The sequence below is a fragment of the Ranitomeya variabilis genome, chromosome 2 (genome assembly GCF_051348905.1).
Source record: "Ranitomeya variabilis isolate aRanVar5 chromosome 2, aRanVar5.hap1, whole genome shotgun sequence".
In the NCBI taxonomy this organism is placed as follows: domain Eukaryota; kingdom Metazoa; phylum Chordata; class Amphibia; order Anura; family Dendrobatidae; genus Ranitomeya; species Ranitomeya variabilis.
In genome coordinates, this window is record NC_135233.1 from 71817299 (window position 1) to 71831900 (window position 14602).

Sequence of the window (14602 nt, forward strand, 5' to 3'; positions counted from 1 at the left end):
TTAGTTTCATGCAGTGCCTCCTCAGCAACAGTTATCAAGATCTGTGAATGCAGTGCCCATAGAAGGGAGGCAAAGGTATGTATTGTGGAGGGAGTGCATGGCGCGGGATTCCAGCTCCAGAACTGATGTGCATGGGAGAGGGGTAGTAATATAATGAAGACCGAAGGCAGGGATTTCTTCCAGGCATCGTACGCCCGCAGCCTGGAAGAAATCGCTTGATGTTTTTGGAGCAGCTTTTTTCTTTGTTTGTGTATCCGGCAGCCGCTGAGCGTTATTCAGTGACCCAAATCACTGAACGGTACTCTTGCGAGCTGTTTACAATGACTCCCCTCCCACCTCCCCTTCCTACACCCTTGCACCACCTTTGTGTGAGCTTCCTACAGCCACCGAGCCGCTGATAAGAATAACATAACTGATGTGCTCACTTTTGGCAAGGATTTTTTTTCCCATTTTTCTATTTTTTTTTTTTAAATTCCCTTCTTGCACCACATCTGTGTGTACTCATTACAGCCATCGAGCGCTGATCAGAGACACAAATTACTGATCGGCCTCCAGTTGTTTTTTTTGTGAACTTTTTTTTTAAGAAACTTGATTAGTTGATAGGACTAGATTAGAGACAGTAAAAATATACTGTAGTAACTGGCGACTACTACAGTATGTTTTACTTAATATAGTCAGGGTTAGTGTTAGTTGTAGCTCTCAGTAATTTTTTTTTTTTTTTTACTGACATCCATTTAGTAAGTTTGTTATTTATCTTACCAGTTTTTTATATTATTTTTAATTTTATCTTTTTCTTTCTAGATTTTCTTTTTTTTTTCTCTGTACTAAACAAAGTTTACACTAACACACACACACCTGAATAAATTTGGTACACACAAAGCACTGCATACGTGAAAAAATGTCATCCCACTCTTCCCAAATGCGGTATTCAATGGAGGAGGCATACACTTTCCTTGCCTCCGACACAAATAGTGAGGTAGAGGATGGCAACTTCCTTTATTTTTCATCCTTCTCTCGTCCTCAAGTGATGCCGAACTGCCACACAGACGCCCCAGGACAGAAAATTAACCATAGCCCAGTGTTACTGACCCCATATGGTTCTGACTCCCTGAAGCTTGTGAGCCACAGATTCCTGATTTTTGTCGCCCAATCAGGAATCCAGATTGACACCACCAGCCTTATAGAAACAGACTTTTTTAGAATCTTTTTTTCTGAGGATTTTGTAAACATTAAGGTGGCCAAGACAATTTTTGGCCCAAAGCACCACCACTTAATTTGCTAACTGGACCCGTGTAGACTCAGAAGAATGAAGACATTTTTGGGCCTTGTTTTTACATGGGGTTAGTGAAGAAGCTAGAACTTCGGCAATATTGTAGTGTTGTTTTATACAACACTCCAGTTTTCCGAATGGCTATGACCCATGAGGCCATCCTCAAATTTTTGCATTACAAGGATAAAGCACAGTGTCCTCCCCAAAGTGACCCGCACTTTGACTGTCCTTTCAAAGTTTGGCCGGTCATTCAAATTTGCTGAGGTGTACGCTCCCCAAAGGTACATCTGCGTAGATGAGTCTAATACATTTCAAGGGCAAGCTGAAATTCCAACAATACCTGCCCAGTAAGAGGGCTAGATACAGAATTAAGCTCTACAAACTGTGTGAGATTACCTCAGGGTGCACCCATATGTTCAGGTTTTATGAAGGCAAGGACACCTGGATTCAACCCCCTGACTTCCACTTGTCCTGCGAGTGAGTGGGAAAATTGTGTGGGATTTGGTGCACCCACTGCTGGATTAATGTTATCTCCTCTACCCCTAGATAACTTTTTACCGAAATCCCACTCTTCAAGTCCCTCTCTGCGTGAGCTACCGCAGTCTGCGGTACTGTTCGCAAAAATAAGAAAGGCCTTCCTAAGACTAAGACGCTAGTTGGGCAGCTTCTCAGAAAGGATGAGAGCAGAGCCCAATGTAGCTGGTGGGCAAGGACAATAGTGATGTCCATTTCTTGCCCACCATAAATAGAGATGGCAGCACCCCCACCACTGTACGAGGTACCTCTACACAGGTCCCCAAACCAAACTGTGTACTGGGGTATAACAAGAATGATCTTTGATGAAGAAGTCCTCAAGCTGTACAGTGCCATGAGAAAAGCCAAGGGTGTAGTACAAGAAGCTGGCCGTGTACATTTTACAGATGGCAATGTACAACGCTTTCGTGCCATCACATTGAGCAGGTCAGACCGGTACGTACCTTCAGTTCCAGGAGGTAGTGATCAAAGCCCTAATTTTTGGCAGTCAGGAAAGAGCGGGCCTCAGTACTTCTGGAACTGAAGGTTCTCGTATCGTACCAGGCCAACATTTTGCAAGTGAGGTCCCTCAAACCTCATAGAAAGGAAGGTCGCAAAAGAGGTGCCAATTGTGTGACAGTAGAGAGATACGCAAGAACACCATTTGGCAATGCAACACCTGCCCCGACAAACCTGTGCGTAAAAGAATGCTTCAAACTGTACCAAACATCCATGGACTACTAAATTAATTTCTGACTTGCAGAACTCACATATGTCAAACTGACGTACACTAAGTAACTCACATATGCCAACCTGATGCACTGTATACAATTTACGTATGTCACCACATTATTAACTTCATATACCAGGAAAACACTTAATCAATTTCAATATAGGGTCACTTGTGGGGGTTTTCTACTGTTCAGGCACATTAGGGGCTCTCCAAACGCGACATGACGCCCGTAGACCATTTCATAAAAATCTGCATTACAAAATGTCACTCCTTCCCTTTCGAGCTTTTCTGTGCGCCCAAACAGTAGTTTTCTACCACATACATATGGGGTATCCGTGTACTGAAGAAAACTCCCGTTACCCTTGTGAAAATAAAAAGGGGGGCTAAATACATATTTGTGGGAATTTTTTTTTTTTTTTTTTAATTTTCACGACTCAGTGTTAGAAATTTATGTGAAGCACCTGTGGGTTCAAGGTGTTCACTGCACATATAAATAAATTGGGGTCTGTTTTCCAAAATGGGGTCACTTGTGGATAGTGTCCACTGTTTAGGCAAATCGGGGGCTCTCCAAACGCGACATGGTGTTGGTTCTCGATTCTAGACACTTTTGCACTTAAAAAGTTAAATTGTGCTCTTTCTCTTCACCCCACATATGGAGTATCTGCATACTCAGGAGAAATTGCACAACACATTTTGGGGTCCATTTTCTCCTGTTACCCTTGTGAAAAAAAGGGTCTAAAGCAAAATTTTTTTGAAAAAAGTCAAAGTCGCTTCAAATTTGCTGTGGTGGGAAAAATGAAAAATTGCTGGTCAACTTTTAACCCTTCTAACAAAAATAAAAATTATGTTTCAAAATTGTGCTGGTATCAAGTGGACATATGGTAAATGTTATTTATTAACTATTTTGTGTGTCATAATTCTGGTTTGAGGTCATAAAAATTAAAAGTTTGAAAATTGTGAAATTTTCAAAATTTTTACCATATTTCCAATTTTTTCCACAAATAAACGCAAGTCATATCGAACAAATTTTACAGCTATCGGGAAGTACAGTATGTCATGAAAAAACATTCTCAGAATCAGTGGGATCCATTGAAGTGTTCCAGAGTTATTACCTCTAGTGATGAGTGAAAGTGCTCGGATAACGTGTTATGTTACCGGAGTATCTTGGGCGTGCTCAGATAATATGTTCAAGTCCTTGCTGCTGCATGTCTTGTGGCAGTTAGAGAGCCATAGCACATGAGGGGATTGCCTGTTTGCCATGCTGTGGAGATGTTTTTTGGCAGCAAGGACAAGGCAAAAGATCGGAGTCGAGGGGAAAATGGATGATGTGAAATACAGGGATATTCTTGAGAAAAACCTCTTTCAGTTTGTCAGTGATGTTAGACTGGGACAGAGGTTCACCTTCCAACAAGACAGTGACCCAAAGCATACTGCTAAAGGAACATTCGAGTGGTTTAAGGGGAAACGTGCAAATGATTTGGAGTGGCCTAGTCAAAGGCCATACCTTAAAGGGAATCTGTCACCTACTTTTTGTATATAAGCTTTGGCCACCAGCATCAGGGGCTTATCTACAGTATTCTGTAATGCTGTAGATAAGCCCCCGATGTATCCTGAAAGATGAGAGTGGTTAGATTATACTCACCCAGGGGTGGTCCCGATGCGGTCCGATGGGGCGTCGCAGGTCCGTGTCCGGAGCCTCCCATCTTCATGCAATGACGTCCTCTTCCTTGCTTCCTGTCGCGGCTCATGCGCAGGCGTACTTTATCTGCCCTGTTGAGGGCATATAAAGAACAGCTTATATGGTATTTCGGCATGGTATATTAATGATTTTAATAATCATTACCTATATAAGACAGGACTATTTGACTTATCATCATTGTTATAAGGCAAACACTGAAAGGATGATACTAGGTCGGAAATGATATAAAAAAATATGTAACTTTATTATTAAGAACATCAAACAGAGGTGAACAGTGTGACAAAAAGAGCCATGTCTAAAAGAATGCTGTGAGGGGAGGCACATGCCCAGGGAATCAAGTGCAACCTAAAATTCCTAATAATAACAGATCCCACATCTCCAATTTGCAGACATCTCTATTGTTCTTTCTATAATCAATCAATAATAACCCAATCTAGGTCTATTGAGGTAAAAAGGTATATGGGAAACTGAACTATTCACTGCAATAACGCATGACAGGCAGCGCCCCTGTGGATGATTACCGAAACAATCACCCACAAACCGGCAATAAAGTATAGCAGAATACGACAATCATTTACCTGTCAAAATATAGTCGCTAGATCCCGGGAATGAGCCTCCGCCCCAACGCGCGTTTCAGTGAACAACCTTCGTCAGGGGGCCTGTTGAGGGCAGCGCAAAGTACTGCAGTGCGCAGGCGCCGGGAAAGGTCTTAAAAGCCCAGCGCCTGCTTAACATCTAAATCAAATGTGCATAACCTTATAAGGTCCATGTGCCAAATTCTGTGATTGTACCACTCGCAAGGGCCATATAGAATTCAAAGTGTTATTGTGATACGAGGTATATTTCGACATATGGGCCTTAGTTTAATTTGTTTTTCCAAATGTGGAACTTCCAATACTGTAGATAAGAGGTTCCTTAGCAGTAAAGAAAAAAGGTGTCAAGGTGATCATAAAATAAGTGCAACTCTGCCCATAGCGTGAGAGGGACCACAAAGAATGACAATGCAGGCTGCATTTGGTCAGCAATGACAAGAGGTAATATTGAGACATATGTTGATCTGTTACTGGAGAAATGTTCAAATATTGCTTTATTTTATGTGCTTAATATAAAGTGTACCGCCAGATGTGGTTTATGTGACTGAAACCTGACCGTAAAGAGGTGGTCCCACGCATATATAGGCTGATAGGCAGGAACGCAGGGGAGATATTTTATAGGGTTGATACAGGTTAATCCCTAAGTATATTGTGTCTGTCTTGTTGTTAGTCCTTTTAATAATTTTTAATCAGATTCATTAAAAGTTATATTTTATATTTTTCCATGAGTCTTCCCACGTAAGCCTCTATAGATAGACCCAGACTTTCTTGATTCAAGTATTAACATCTATGCTGTAATACAAGCCTCACTTTTGCTGTAATTACTGTACATTCAGTGTTTTGGGATCAATTATGGATTTGAGAGAATTCTGTCCTGATGATGATGGCTACAAGTTCCAAACCGCCTCTCTGCTTCTCTGTGACCTCAATGTGTCTTCAACCAGTCTGTGTCTTCAACCTCCTGTGATCTCTTTCTGTCCTGTCCTAACAGACACACGTGAATCCCTGTTTTCATCGAGCCAGTGGCAAAAGCACGTATGCACCCTTGGAAAGAAATGAATGGTGTTGGCTGCATTCTGGCGACTGCATCTCTCTCCTACCAGACAACTACTTCTTCAAAGTCATTACAGGACATCCTTCGGAGGAGGCCACATTAAGGTAAAGTCATTGGCAGCAGTGACGAAGTCTTGTGCAGAAATGAACCTTTACATTTAATTAGTAACGTTGCGTTTAGTAAAAACTCATCGTTTGTTGCAGTCCAGATGAAAAGTATTCAGGTACATGTGCAATTATGTAGCTGCCACAGTATCGCACCAGGTCCTATGTACGAGATGGGAGCATAGCTAAATTATACCATCATCCCATCAGTATTCACACAGAGTTCCATTGTATTTTAAGCAACAAATATACAGTACAGAGCAAAAGTTTGGACACACCTTCTCATTTAAAGATTTTTCTGTATTTTCATGACTATGAAAATTGTACATTCACACTGAAGGCATCAAAACTATGAATTAACACATGTGGAATTATATACTTAACAAAAAAGTGTGAAACAACTGAAATTATGTCTTATATTCTAGGTTCTTCAAAGTAGCAACCTTTTGCTTTGATGACTGCTTTGCACACTCTTTGCATTCTCTTGATGAACTTCAAGAGGTAGTCACCGGGAATGGTTTTCACTTCACAGGTGTTCCCTGTCAGGTTTAATAAGTGGGATTTCTTGCCTTATAAATGGGGTTGAGACCATCAGTTGTGTTGAGCAGAAGTCCGGTGGATACACACCTGATTGTCCTACTGAATGGACTTAGAATTTGTATTATGGCAAGAAAAAAGCAGCTAAGTAAAGAAAAACGAGTGGCCATCGTTACTTTAAGAAATGAAGGTCAGTCAGTCCGAAAAATTGGGCAAACTTTGAACGTGTCCCCAAGTGCAGTGGCAAAAACCATCAAGCGCTACATAGAAACTGGCATACAGGAGGACCGCCCCAGGAAAGGAAGACCAAGAGTCACCTCTGCTTCTGAGGATAAGTTTATCCGAGTCACCAGCCTCAGAAATCACAGGTTAACAGCAGCTCAGATTAGAGACCAGGTCAATGCCACACAGAGTTCTAGCAGCAGACACATCTCTACAACAACTGTTAAGAGGAGACTGGTCTAATGAGTCCAAATTTGAGATCTTTGATTCCAACCACCGTGTCTTTGTGCGACGCAGAAAAGGTGAACAGATGGACTCTACATGCCAGGTTCCCGCCGTGAAGCATGGAGGAGGAGGTGTGATGGTGTGGGGGTGCTTTGCTGGTGACACTGTTGGGGATTTATTCAAAATTGAAGGCATACTGAACCAGCATGGCTACCACAGCATCTTGCAGCGGCATGCTATTCCATCCGGTTTGCCTTTAGTTGGACCATCATTTATTTTTCAACAGGACAATGACCCCACACACACCTCCAGGCTGTGTAAGGGCTATTTGACCAAGAAGGAGAGTGATGGGGTGCTACGCCAGATGACCTGGCCTCCACAGTCACCAGACCTGAACCCAATTGAGATGGTTTGGGTTGAGCTGGACCACAGAGTGAAGGCAAAAGGGCCAACAAGTGCTAAGCATCTCTGGGAACTCCTTCAAGATTGTTGGAAGACCATTCCCGGTGACTACCTCTTGAAGCTCATCAAGAGAATGCCAAGAGTGTGCAAAGCAGTCATCAAAGCAAAAGGTGGCTACTTTGAATAGTCTCTTCTCTCACTTGTGGCACTGCTGTGTGGGAAAATTCCCACCCAGCTTTGCCATAAAGTGAGACCAATGAACTCAGGTAACCTCTTCAGTGATGCACTGCAGGTGCCATTGTCTCCTGTCAGTGTGTCACTGGAGGCCCTATAGAGCAGTGACATCACCCGATGTCACTGTTCTATAGGGGAGATCGTCGTGAGACACTCGTTATTAATTGGACTACGGCAGAAAGTGAGTATACGGTTGGTTTATTATTTTTAATTTTTTTGCAGGTGATCGAGTATGGTAAGCATGGTGAAATTAAGAATATTAAAATACTTTTTTCTGGCTGTGTCTTTTTTTTTTTTTTTTTTTAGCTCTTTCACTACTATAGGATTAGTAATGGATAGGTGTCTTATTGACGCCTATCCATTATTAACCGGGCTTAATGTCATCTTACAATAGCAAGGTGACATTAACCCCTTATTACCCCATACCGCTACAGTGGAGTGGGAAGAGAGGGGCTAAGTGCTGGAATTGGCGCATCTAACAGATGCGCCATTTCTGGGGCGGCTGGGGGCTTGTAGTTGTAGCCGGGGGGGGGGAATTATCCATGGCCCCTCTCTAGGCTATGAATATCAGCCCGCTGCTGTCTGTGTAGCCTTTCTGGCTATAAAATATATTTTTTTGGGGGGGGGGGGTGGTTTCCCCTATTTTAATAGCCAGAAAAGGCTATGCAGACTGCTGCAGGCTGATATTCACAGCCTGGGAAGGGGCCAAGGGTATTACCCCCTTCCCAGGCTACAGATATTGGCCCCCGGCCATCGGCTTTCCCCCTCTGGCGCAGAAAATTGCGTGGGAACACACGCCAATTTTTTTCCTTATTTTTTTAAAATTAAACATGTTCATTAATCAACATTGGCCTTGCTATTATATATCTATGGATATATGGATCAATCTATATATCTATAGATGGATATCTATGGATATATCTATAGATATAACTATGGATTATCTATAGATATATTTATAGATGGATAGATATATCTATAGATACATAGATATATCTATCCATATATCTATCTGGCTACTTTCACGCATCAGGTTTTTGCCGTCAGGCACAATCTGGCGAGTTTTGAAACTAAAACGGATCCCTTTTTTTCCGCCGGATCCGTATTTTTCTTATAGAGTTGTATTAGTGCCGGATTGTTCCTGATGGCCACATGTTTCATCCGTTTTTGCCAGATCCGTCAAAAAAGCTGATTCCGGCGGACGGAGAAAACGTTTCAAATCATGCACATTTTCCATTCTCTCTCTCTCTCTCTCTCGCTCGCTCGCTCGCTCGCTCGCTCTCGCTCTCTCGCTCGCTCGCTCTCTCTCTCTCAAAAAAGGATCAGTTGCATCAGTTTTTCACTATTTGCAATGGATCTGTTTTTTCAAAAATTCGCCGAATCCTGCCTGACTGTAAAAATACTGATGTGTGAAAGTAGCCTAACTATCCATATATCTATCTACATCTATCCATAGATCGATCTATCTATCTATCTATCTATCTATCTATCTATCTATCTATCTATCTATCTATCTATCTATCTATCTATCTATTTCCAGAAAAATTGGAGGCAGCACACCGTTTGTAGTGAAAAGGAGCTATTTCATCAGCCTAGAAAGCTTAAATAACTCCTTTTCACTACAAACGGTGTGCTGCCTCCAATTTTTCTGGATTTTTATAATTGAGGTGTGTTATTTGCCTGTGGGTGCTCTGCACCCGGACTCTTCTCTTTCTTTGTGCTGCTCAAATTTCCTCTATCTATCTATCTATCTATCTATCTATCTATCTATCTATCTATCTATCTATGGGTACCGTCACACATTGAAATTTTCATCGCTGCGACGGCACAATTCGTGACGTCGCAGCGTCGTATAATCATCGCTCCAGCGTCGTAGACTGCGGTCACACTTTGCAATCACGGCGCTGGAGCGATGCCGAAGTCCCCGGGTAACCAGGGTAAACATCGGGTAACTAAGCGCAGGGCCGCGCTTAGTAACCCGATGTTTACCCTGGTTACCAGCGTAAACGTAAAAAAACAAACAGTACATACTCAAACGTCGGAGTTTTTACGTTTACGTTGGTAACCAGGGTAAACATCGGGTTACTAAGCGCGGCCCTGCGCTTAGTTACCCGATGTTTACCCTGGTTACAAGCGAAGACATCGCTGGATCGCTGTCACACACAACGATCCAGCGATGTCAGCGGGTGATCAAGCGACGAAAGAAAGTTCCAAACAATCTGCTACGACGTACGATTCTCAGCAGGGTGTCTGATCGCAGTAGCGTGTCAGACACTGCGATATCGTAACGATATCGCTAGAACGTCACGAATCGTAACGTCGTAGCGATGGAAATTTCAATGTGTGACGGTACCCTATCTGTAATGGAGTGTGGGTTGGACAAATGTAAAAGAGAAGGTTGGACAAGAAATGACATCACAATTTTTTTTTTTTTTTGCTCAATAATACATCTTTATGTAGCTTTCAAAAACGCATCGAAAAACGCATAAAAAACGCACCTGCGAATTCTGCCAAGATATGCAGAATAAGCACAAAAATTCCTGAGGCAAATCCGCAACGTGTGCACATAGCCTAATTCCTCACGTACACAAACAACCATCTAAAATGACCGGTACGTCAGCCTCCGAGGCTTCGTCAGTTAATGTCTCTTACTCGGGCGCACACTTGTTCCATAGCTAGGCACCATTGAGCACAAATGTTTTTAAAGAGGACATTTACATATTTCTAAGGAAAACCATGGCTAATGACTCCAATTTTGTATAATCTGGGCAGCCAAGACTTAGACTTTCTCTCTGCCAATAATTTGTGAGTGATTTAGCTTTGGATGAGAGGACTTAATTATATAGGAACATTTAATCTAAGCTCAATTAGCTATTATGGCATTCTATGCAAATCTCTTGTACTTCCATTAATTAAAGAAATCACTACATAACTACTCTCCGCAGTCCTAGAAAAACATGGCAGTAAGTTATATACTGCCAGAATTCATCCACTTCTCATGATACTGTCACATCTTCTATCTGTGATTATTGCCTCAATTTTATCACTTGTTACTGAATATTCTAGTTCATTTGTCGGTATATCTACCTTTTAAATGGAGAGTCCTCCTCCACACCTTACATGTCAGCCTGTCTGGATGTGGCACCTCTGAAAATTCTCACCTTTAGTGATCTAATTGCTGCCTCCATTCTGCAAAATTTAAGTTTTATCTAATATGCTTGGTGCACCCTTGGTGTGGCCTGAAGGCTTAAGGGCACTAGGGCTATGTACACATTGCAGATTGAATGCTTTTTTGCCGCATTTTTTCGCCACGAAATCGCGACGAAAACACATACACAACACAGCCCATTCATTTCATTGGGATTCTGCAATGCTGTGCTAATGCTGCGTATTTTTCCGCCTCGAAATTGCATCATGGAAGCATACGCAGCATGCTCATTCTTTGTGCGGCGATTCCGCACACATAGGAATTCATTGATCCGCTTAATTCCCGCATGGGGCTATGCCCACCATGCACAAAGTAAGCGGATCACGTGCAGATGGTACCCGGGTGTGGAGGAGAGGAGACTCTCCTCCAGGCCCTGGGTACCATATCCCTGTTTAAAAAAAAAAAAGAATTAAAATAAAAAATAGTTATATACTCGCCTTCCGGTGGCCCCCGAATCCAGCCCAGGCCTTAGCGATGCTTCTGGCAGCTTCCATTCCCAGTAATGCCTTGCGACAATGACCTGTGATGACATAGCGGTCTCACGTGATGCTACGTCATCTGCGGTCATTGTTGCGAGGCATCACTGGGAATGGGAGCTGCCGGGAGCATCGCGAGGATCAGGAAGGCTGCGGGGGCCACAGGAAGGTGAGAATATCATGATGCTGCATAGGCAGCATCAATAGTAAAAAGTTGGTCACACTTGTCAAACACTATGTTTGACAAGTGTGGCCAACCTGTCAATCAGTTTTTGAAGCGATGCTCCAGATTGCTTGGAGAATGCTAGCATTCTGCAAGCTAATTATGCTTGCAAAACGCTAGTGTTTAGTGGGAATACGCATGCCATTTCCACATGCATTATACCCGCGGCAGGGAGTTGCAGGATTGCCGTGGAAATTGCTGCCAAAATTTCCGCAGCAATTCTGCAACGTGTGCACATAGCCTAAAGGATTTTCCGACAGTAGAAAAAAAATATACGAGCAACAGTATACAAGCAAAAAGTCACTTATGATGCGCATACAGATAAAACCGTAAGGGCTCACAGCTACTGCTTTCTGTAGTAACACATTCCTCTGTTTGTTTTATGACAGGAGCGAGTGCTTTTGCCATGTCTCCAACCCTCTGAGATAATTATAAATAAGGTCCGTGACCTATAAGATCACCTCTGCCAGAGCTCATATGTCTCTGAACTGATTTATGATGGGATCACAAGACTGATGTGATATACACTCAGTCCTGTGATAAAACAGGCAGGGAAGTGTGTTTTCTCAGAATGCAGCAGCTTTGAGCCTTGGCTGTTTCATCTGTAAACATTTATCATAAAATATTTCTCTTCACCCCTCACCCCCATCCTAACATGGCCGTGAGATGTGTTATTCTTCGTATTTCTAGATCTATTAATTAAAAAGTACTTTGTTCTGGATAACCCTTTTAATTGAGACATGACCGTATAGGGCATTAATATCAGATTGGAGGGGGACCAACACCGGCACCCTGCTGATCAGCTGTTATCACCTTTTGGAGGCCGGAGGTAAGCTGTGCGGAGCAGAACAGCACAGCCACGTACATTGCTTACTGACGCTGCTCGTTATTGCAGATCATCTCCTATTCTATACAGTGCGGAGTTCGGCTAAGGACACAGTTACATGCAACCTGTAATGCTGAATGCTGGTGGTGTCAGACACCCACCAATTTTATATTAAACATCTATCTTAACGACGGATCATCAGTATAAGCGTATAGGACAACCACTGTAGCAAATGTCGATTGTGGTGTTTTTGTACAGACATGTTCTGCTTCTTTTCTCATGTAACTTTCAGACTGCCGGAATGGTAATAACTACCTGTCCATGGAGGCTAATTGGAGCTTTTTTATCATAAAAACTAAGCTCTGATAACGGTACAAAGAATTATACCCGATGGACCTTCTAGAAGCCGACAAGGGAGATGTAGATAATTATCACTAATTTCAGCACGTACACCAATATACTAGTGTTCCTATACAGTAGCTACCTCTAGATTGCACATGTGTCCTTCATTTTGGAGAAAAGCTATGTTCCCCAATAAACTTGACCCAAAAGTCCCCTACCTTCACTTTTTCCTCTTCAAGAAGAGCATCACTTAAAGGGGTTGTCCGTAGTGATGAGCGAGTGTACTCATTGCTCGGGTGGTCTCCGAGTATTTTTTAGTGCTCAGAGATTTAGTTTTCATCACCTCGGCTGGACAATTTACAGCTACTAGCCAGGCTGAGTACATGTGGGGGTTGCCTGGTTGCTAGGGAATCCCACATGTAATCAAGAAGGCTAGTAGTTGTAAACCATTCAGCTGCCGGGATCAAAACTAAATCTCCGAGCACTAAAAAATACTCGGAGATCACCCGAGCAATGAGTACACTCGCTCATCACTAGTTGTCCTGTCTAAAATGATAAATTACAGTCACTCTGTGTAACTTCAGACTTATGAATCCTCCCCGCACACGCACGGTGCGCTATGAGGATTCACCGGTTTCCGAGCCGGGACTGGCGGGCATGTGCCTTATGTATACTCCTGGCCTGAGCCGGTCTAGTGGGTGAGGCCTCGCTCTATACAAGTCATACAGAGTGACTTATCTCAGGATGCTCCGGTGTTACCCGAGCGTCTGGGAGTGCTCATATAATATGTTCGAGTCCCTGCGGCTGTATGATTTGTGGCTGTTAGCCTCAACACGTGGGGATTCCCTAACAACCAGTCAGTCCCCACATGTGTTGAGGCTGTCTAACAATCGCACATCTCGGAGGCACAGGCACTCTAACCAAATATACGCGCATGCTCAAGGTACTCGGATAATACCCTAGCGTGCTCGGATAAGATGTTATTCGAACACATTTACTCATCACGATTTCAGAACCTTATAATGCACACCTCAGCTGCTGCAGACCCTTATAATATCCATATCAACTGCTGCAGAACTTCACAATACACACCTCAGCTGCTGCATACCCTCATAATATACTTATCAACTGCTGCAGAACTTCACAATATACACACCTCAGCTGCTGCAGACCCTTATAATATATCAACTGCTGCAGAACTTCACAATACACACATTAGCTGCTGCAGACCCTTATAATATATCAACTGCTGCAGAACTTCACAATACACACATCAGCTGCTTCTCATAATACATCTTGGCTGGTATCATTGAATTAAATTGATAGAATGGCTTTTATTTCCACACTGGGCCATTACATGGTTAGCTGGAGATGCAGGCACTATGTAATGTAAGATACTGAGGCTTCCAGTGCTATTTTGCCACATTATAAGGAACCTGACAGCTGATTCTGCTGCATGACCCTCTGGCCGTATACATTAGATACTGGCTCAATTATTGCAGTCGTGTATGTTTTACTCTGAAATTCTGCCGCATTTCAGATAAAACATAGTCTCCAAACGGATATTAAATCTATGATGACAAGCTCAGGAGTCCAGTCCCTTGCGACTTCTCACTGCTTGGCTCCTCTAGGATGACAGATGTCCCCTGTGTTTGTAATTCTGCAGGTTGAGATTGACAATCTGCGCTGTGTTAGGATTTCACTGTACTAGTTGATTCAATCTGCCATCACATGATTCTTTCTCCTCTCCTCCCTCTTCTCTCCTCTTTCTTCTCTTCTCCCTCTTCTCTCCTCTTCTCTCTTCTTTCTCTCCTCTTTCCTTTATCTCCTCTTTCTCCTCTTTTATCTCTCCTCTTTCCTCTCTCTCATTCTTCTCTCTATCTTCTCTCTCTCTTCCTCTCCTCTCCTCTCCTCTTCTCTCTCTCTCTCTCTCTCTCTCTC

At 42.8% G+C, this 14602-nt stretch overlaps 1 protein-coding gene across 1 annotated transcript in view; it reads left to right on the plus strand.

Moving 5' to 3' along the window:
- Positions 1–14602, plus strand: part of APLF (aprataxin and PNKP like factor) — a 152265-nt gene that overhangs the window by 37235 nt on the left and 100428 nt on the right. The window contains exon 3 of the mRNA XM_077282554.1: positions 5800–5966. Within this exon, the coding sequence (XP_077138669.1) occupies positions 5800–5966 (167 nt within the window). The remainder of the gene's footprint in view (positions 1–5799; positions 5967–14602) is intronic.